Source organism: Trachymyrmex cornetzi, unplaced genomic scaffold (assembly GCF_001594075.2).
Source record: "Trachymyrmex cornetzi isolate Tcor2-1 unplaced genomic scaffold, Tcor1.1 scaffold726, whole genome shotgun sequence".
Taxonomy (NCBI): domain Eukaryota; kingdom Metazoa; phylum Arthropoda; class Insecta; order Hymenoptera; family Formicidae; genus Trachymyrmex; species Trachymyrmex cornetzi.
The window spans coordinates 448905-456111 of NW_017300055.1; the positions used below are offsets into that span (position 1 = coordinate 448905).

Sequence of the window (7207 nt, forward strand, 5' to 3'; positions counted from 1 at the left end):
ATGTGCTAGTTAAATTTAAATACATATTGTACAACAAAAGAATATATGCTTATATTTATACATTGTTCTAGAACAAAAAAGGTTACATCAGAAGAGATTGTAAAAGCTTATATTGAAAGATGCAAGGAAGTAAACGATTTGATAAATGCAGTCGTGGAATGTAGATACTTAGATGCAATTGAAGAGGCGAAAGCAGTGGATGCCATGATAGAAAAAGGCGTGGATTTGGAGAAAATAAGAATAACGCAGCCATTCTTAGGAGTACCGTTTACCACAAAGGAAAGCAATCGGGTTAAAGGTATATAAGACATATATATGTAGCAGTATCAAAATATTCAGAATTTTTAGTTCAAGATTTTATTTTAAAAAAACTATTCGGTTGACAAGTTTTAATTGAAACTTTAATAAATTTTCAATTTCACGAGTTTGATAAGTATCTAAAGATGAATATAAATATTTTTATTTTATTAATTTTATTTAGCTTTATTTAAATATGATTTTGATTTAATGATTTGTAATATCACAACAAAATATATTACTTTATTTGTTTCTGTCTCAAATGGATATTCTATTGTCGTGCATTTAATATATATAAAATATTTAGAATTTGATATTAAGATCTTAAACTTTTTATGAACAATAATTAAGTAACATATGTGAATTTATGATATAATCACAAACTTCTATGTAGAGAGGTTGCTAACTTCTGCGTGATAGAAAGAAATGAACATGATTCCGAATATAGCAATGTCATTTTGCAGCCTTTGTGCTCTCGTGTTAAGATAAGAAAAGTCACATAATTCCTCTTCACTTTTTTAAGCTGGAGAACTTTAATAAAAAATGAAAATGATTGATATAATCTTGACAAAGTTAAACTAATTTTAAAATCATTTTATGTTTTTCTTACCAAATAATATTTGTCTGGATTTTTAGAAAAAAATGCATTATAGAATAGAGAAACTTTTACTGTCCTAAGTAATAATGAAATTAATATTAATTAATCATATTCTCGTTATTAATAATTATCCTATTAGGTTTAATTCATTCAATGGGTCTACTTAGTCGTCGTAATCATCGTACAGAAGAAGATGCCACAACAGTTCGTTTCTTCAAAGAGGCCGGTGGGATTTTAATTGCTACGACTAATATTCCTGAACTCCTTTTATGGACTGAATCAAGAAATAATGTATATGGACAGACAAATAATCCTTACAACACCACTAGAACTGTCGGAGGCAGTAGCGGAGGAGATGCGGCTATTGTATCAGCGAGTGGTGCTCCATTCTCCCTTACTAGTGATATAGGAGGCTCAACAAGAATGCCCGCGTTCTTTAATGGATTATTTGGCTATAAACCCAGTGAAGGTCAATCTTACTAATGATATTATGATTACTACTATAATTATTACTGTAATTGCAAATTGATATATTATGTTCCATCCATTTAATTTTGAGAAAAAATATAAATGAGTGTATGTGATATATCTAATAGCAAATTTGATTGAATGCACTCAGTGCGCACTCAATGCACATTAAAGCCATCGTATACAAATTGATATAAAAATATGTATTTAATATAAATATCAAAAACGGATTAAACCATGAAATCCTTAATACATTTTGCTGTGCTGTTGAGTAAAATTTGATATAATCCGTAATATTTACATTTTACTTCTACATAGATATTAGTGTACAACGGTTTTAATATGCACTAATACATACTGTGCTAATACACAGTGCGTCCAATTAATGTATCATATTAAAAGGCTATTTAAACGAAATCAAATGATGATCGCTTATCGTAAGGGAAACATTGGGAACGTGAAAGAAATCGTTATCAAAGGCAATAGATTTTATATTTAATGCTATCACATTTATTAGTATAAAATTAACGTCCCCTTTACTCATACTTAATAATGATAATAATAATAATAGTAATGTGATTATTGATATTATTAGGATTGACTCCAATGGCTGGAATTGGATTGCGTGAAAAAGACTATCCAGACACTATGTGTACAGTTGGACCGCTCTGTAGAAAGGCTGAGGATCTGATACCCTTTTTGAAGATACTGGTCGGTCCTAACGTGACTAAATTAAAGCTAGATGAGCCGGTCAATTTAAAGAATTTAAAAGTATTCTATCAAGAGAGTTCTGGTGATTTAAGAGCAAGCAAAATGAATAATACCATGCGAGCTACATTAATGAGAGCAGTGCAACATTTTAGAGAACTAACGGGTTCTGCAACAAAGGTAAAATCTCACATTCTTTAATTTTGCATCTAAAGTAGTAAAGAGTTTATTAGATTTCTTCATTTTTTTCTCTTAATTTTAAAATTTCTTCTTTTCTCTTTCTTATAAAAGTTGATTTATTTTAATATTTAGAAATTCCGTTCTTAAATTTCTAATAAATTAAAAAATTTGTATATGCAGGAAATTACTATATTTGTATATATTACAGATAAAAATACCAGGTTCTGAATATAGTTTCAAACTGTGGAGATATTGTATGAGTTGCGAAGATATTAATTTCAAGTTGAACATAACAAATCGAAAAGTAAGAATTACATTTTGCGTGTACGTGCACGCATATGTATTTATACATACATCAAGACAATAGAATTTATGCGCAAATTTTAGCAATATTTAAATTCCATATTCCGTAAATTTTTTATGACATTTCAGTCATGTGCCTTGACTCTCATCATTAAAAAAAAAACACATTTACTTTGCAGTATGTCTCTAGTGCGAGTGGAGAAATTTACAATTTACTCACTGGGAACTCACAGATAACGTTAGCTGCTATTATGAAATTAATAGATGAAGATTTCTTTCCGCGGGAGAACGCCGAATGGGCAAAAAATACCATTGCAAAAGCGAAACAATTTTTGGCGGTAATTATTACTAAAGAGAAATTAGATACACAGGATGTTCCCCATTGAATCATACAACTTTTGTTTGAAGCATTTTTCGTATCTACCACAGTTTTTGAGAAATCTTAATACATTATTTAAAATGGGACAGCCTGTACAAGGTGTAGAAAAAATGAGTATATATCGGTTATGTTCAATTGAACACCAGCCAATCACAGTCCTAGAAAAAAATAAACGAAACTTCCTAGATGAAAGTCACTGTGATTGGCAGTGTGCAATTGCAACAGTGTGCGCAACCGTTCCCGAAAAAACAGTTGAAAAATATATTTCTTGATGAATTGTTATGTGAATTCCTATATGTATCGTTATGTGTTCATTGTGGAAATCATTCCGTAGGAGAAATTGAGTGATAATGGAGTATTGTTTTATCCTTCGGCACCGTTTTCTGCTAGTTATCATTATTCTGCATTTCTGAGACCCTTCAACTTTGGCTACTGGTGTCTGTTTAATGTTTTGAGATTCCCAACATGCCAAGTGCCACTGGGCTTAGATAAACAGGGCTTGCCAGTCGGTATTCAGGTGAGACTTTTACACACACACACGCACGCACGCACGCACGCACACCCCCCACCCACACACACACACACACACACACACACACACACACACACACAATGACTTTTATAAATTCACATTTAAATTCTATATTTACTATATATTTTGAATATTTATAGTTCAGAATTTTGTTTCTATTGTGCTAATCATTTAGTCGTGAGACTATATATCCAGGGTTGCTATAGACTTTTAAAAAATCATAAAAATTTAAATTAATTGTGGAAAACGTCAAGGAAAAATACAAAAAAGTCTCAAATTTTAAATCTTTTCCCACAATTTTTAAATATTTTAAAATATTTTTTCAGTGCCTGTTTTTAAGTTTAAACCATTATTCTGACATTTTATGAATAGTATTTCAGAGAAACCAATATTAAATTCATTATTACTATTAAATTATAATTCTTATATTATTTATTTTATTAAGTATTACTTATAATTTTTTAACTTTTAATATATAATTAGACACTAAAACCGCCTTGATCGAACATGGTCCTCTTCACTCATTTGTTAAACATTTCCCGATCTATTTTCACTTAATATTGTTAAAATTTAACAGTGCTTATTTAACTTTGATCATAAGTACCTTGAAAACCTTAAAAAGAGAATTTCAAAATTCATTTTCTATGGCAATCCTATAGTATTACACTAGAGACCCTCTAATCAGAGTCGCGACACGAGCAACAGCTAATTTTGATTGGTTCGTCATTTTTCAGCAATTCCCACCATTATTCGAATGTCAATATTCTAGGAATGGGCGATGTGCGTATCGATACGCTAAAATCGTTTGCAAACTAATCTATTTTTTTTTTTGGTTTTTATGGAATGTTACTTTAAAATTTATTCTTTACTTAAAAGAAAGTAAATGTGATAGAGAAACGCCAATGAATGGTCAAAGATTTTAGATTTCAAATAATATATATTCTTTATTGAATCGATTTATTTAAAATATGATAAGAAAGTATATATCTTTTTTTTGTTTTTAGTTATCTTTAAAACTTGAATTGTTCGTACAAATCATAAAAATATTGAAAATTCTTAAAATTCACCTTCTCTTTAAAGGTGGTTGCAGCTCCATACAATGACCATCTGTGCTTTGCGGTGGCTAAAGAACTTGAAACAGCATTCGGTGGTTGGGTTCCTCCATCATGAATTATGTGCAAGGGACACATGTTTTTTTCTTAGAGAATATTATGTTAAGTCGTATATTATTAGTTATTATCGACGTTTCCAAGGAGCATTTACGGGATAATGGATAATAGATATAATAATTATTATTAGGCTGTGGGAATGTTTAAAAGCATCAAAGATAATTATGCAGTTTAGTTACATCTCAAAAATCCATAAAAATAGGCTTATTGATGCGTTTTTGCATGAAACAAAAAAATCTCGTAGAAATAAGCGTGGCTCTGCCCCGAAAACTGAGATATTAACCCTTATCGTGTAAACAAGGATCATTTGTGTCCAGGCGATTTTTAAAGTTATGAATATTTTGAAACACAGATGAATACGAGCGCGCTGTTCTGCTTCTAAAAAACTTGTGGGGGAAGATACCTGAAATCCCGGCAGTGAACATTTTCTTGCTGAGCAGCGGATATCCAAAATCGACCGCGGACACAAATGACCCCTATTTACATGCACCGCATATTTGTCGTACAAATAAGAAAACAATTTTATTCGTGACTATGTTTCTTGACTATTTTTATAAGTAAAACACATATATATGTATATAACGAAAACATTTTTATTCAGTGTTATCTTAGAATAAAAATGATAAATCGCTCTGCAGAAAAGATGTTATGATTTCTTCGTTCTCTTACAATGTCATTTCGTATATATTTATTTATTTACAAAAGTATATAAGATTACAGATTTTGAATAAAAAATGAATTTTTTAAAGTTAAATGTCAATTTTTCAAACGAACGCTTCTTTTCATAAATTTCGAAATTATAAAATTTCATGTCCCGAACTTAAGTATTTAAATTTAAAAAAATTTATTGGCATATATTTTTTTTATTAAATTATGAATTTTAAACTTTATTTTCCATTTTTAATTATTAGATTTCGTTAATTTGATCAAAAGTTAGAAATTGTTGGACATACCATTACTCACATTTGTGTTTACATATTTACAAAAATAAAATATTTAAACAAATAGATTTGTTAAATTATATATAAATCCTTCATTTAGAATAGTTAAGGAAGCTACATGAATTTTTAAGTATTTTTTGAACCACTTAATCCATTTAAAAAAATACGCCGAACATGAATGACCCCCATTTACACTAAACAGGTACTATAAAAACGTTTATATGGTAAGAGTTAAAGTTGATTATTGAGAAATTACACAGGCCGACAAAATTTAGGGGGGGTCTTGTGCTTTGAACTTTGAAAGATGTTTCCAGGATTTTGATGCACTGAAGCGACTACGTTGCCCTTTTTTATCCATTACTCTCCATTTTTTAAATAATCGCAAAAACAGTTTTTTCCGAAAGTAATTGTTTTTTATTAATTTTTTCCGGCTAAACAAAAATATAATAAGGGTAACTCTAAAATTCCGTGTACATTTACTATTTACCGCCATTGGATCTGCTACTTTCAATTCAACAATTGTGATTACAGTAGTAATCAGAGACTTGCAAAACCATCAGATATCGAGATTTTCACGTACGGATTTAAAAAAATTTTTGTCCTCCATATTGGATCCGCCATTTTGAATCGCACATTTTTTATTTCAGATTTGAAATCAGTGACTTAAAAAGACTACATAATATGCTCTTGTGTTCGGTGGCTATGTGTCAGACTCGAGAGGATATCGCGCATTACAGGTGACGCGCGAACTGCTTTGGCGTTTTAAATTCAATAATTTTTGAAAAATGGTCACAAATTAGTTTTTAAAAAAAGGATTTAAACTAGAAACCATGTGTCTACACTCCTACTTTCATCTAGTGGCGGGACTGCTCATGAGTGGTAAAATGAATATTCCAGAAAGTATATGTAACATTGAGGTAATGTTTTTATAAGTTGCATAGAAAATGTTTTACACAAAACGTATTTCAATGTCACGAAATATTTCTTTTGTCTTCCAAATGATAGATTTAAGGCGAAAATGCAACGTTGCACTGACACATTCCATGGAATAACGCAAATATAATAAAACGTTACTTTTAAATGCTTACAGGACCTTTTATGAATCTATACATATGAAACGTCACAAATTTGCTAAATACAACCAAAATGTAACTTTCCCTGAGGGTTTCGTGTTTAGCTGGTAATACCTGTTTAATTCAGAGCGTTAATACTGCAAGTAACACGCGAAAAATACAAACAACATGTAAAATTTGTCGTTCAAATGCCAAATTCAATGTTTCTTACTCTTTTTTTTTTTTATGTATAAAATTGTCCCTGAAACCGCTAGTTTGAGCGGCACTCGTGAAAATGCATTTTTACTTTTTCTCTTTGTGGGCGCCAGATGCTACTCGTATAAAGGTCACTTCAAAACTGGATTATAAACACAGGTATAAACGGTCGACCCTTCTTGACTATTCTATTTGACATTTAAAATATTATTTTATCCACACAACCTAACACTTTAAATTCTCTAAACAGAAACTTTATTTTTCGACTTTGACTAGCTTTTCGATATTTGGGACCAATGTGCGGCGTGCGTATACATACGTGTCTGCGTGCATACACATTATCCAGGGGGGGGGGGGGGGGGGC

The 7207-nt window shown here is 30.6% G+C and overlaps 1 protein-coding gene across 2 annotated transcripts in view; it reads left to right on the top strand.

Moving 5' to 3' along the window:
* Positions 1–5194, top strand: part of LOC108767763 (fatty-acid amide hydrolase 2) — an 8536-nt gene extending 3342 nt beyond the window's left edge. Inside the window, exons 3-10 of one of the 2 annotated variants that reach the window (XM_018517786.1) lie at positions 72–298; positions 1035–1364; positions 1959–2251; positions 2460–2555; positions 2734–2889; positions 3120–3125; positions 3271–3450; positions 4546–5194. In XM_018517786.1, the coding sequence (XP_018373288.1) occupies positions 72–298; positions 1035–1364; positions 1959–2251; positions 2460–2555; positions 2734–2889; positions 3120–3125; positions 3271–3450; positions 4546–4635 (1378 nt within the window). In that variant the 3' untranslated portion in view covers positions 4636–5194. Of the gene's footprint in view, positions 1–71; positions 299–1034; positions 1365–1958; positions 2252–2459; positions 2556–2733; positions 2893–3119; positions 3126–3267; positions 3451–4545 lie in introns of both variants that reach the window. The other variant, XM_018517785.1, reaches the window with a different exon arrangement.
* Positions 5195–7207: the final 2013 nt, after the last annotated feature.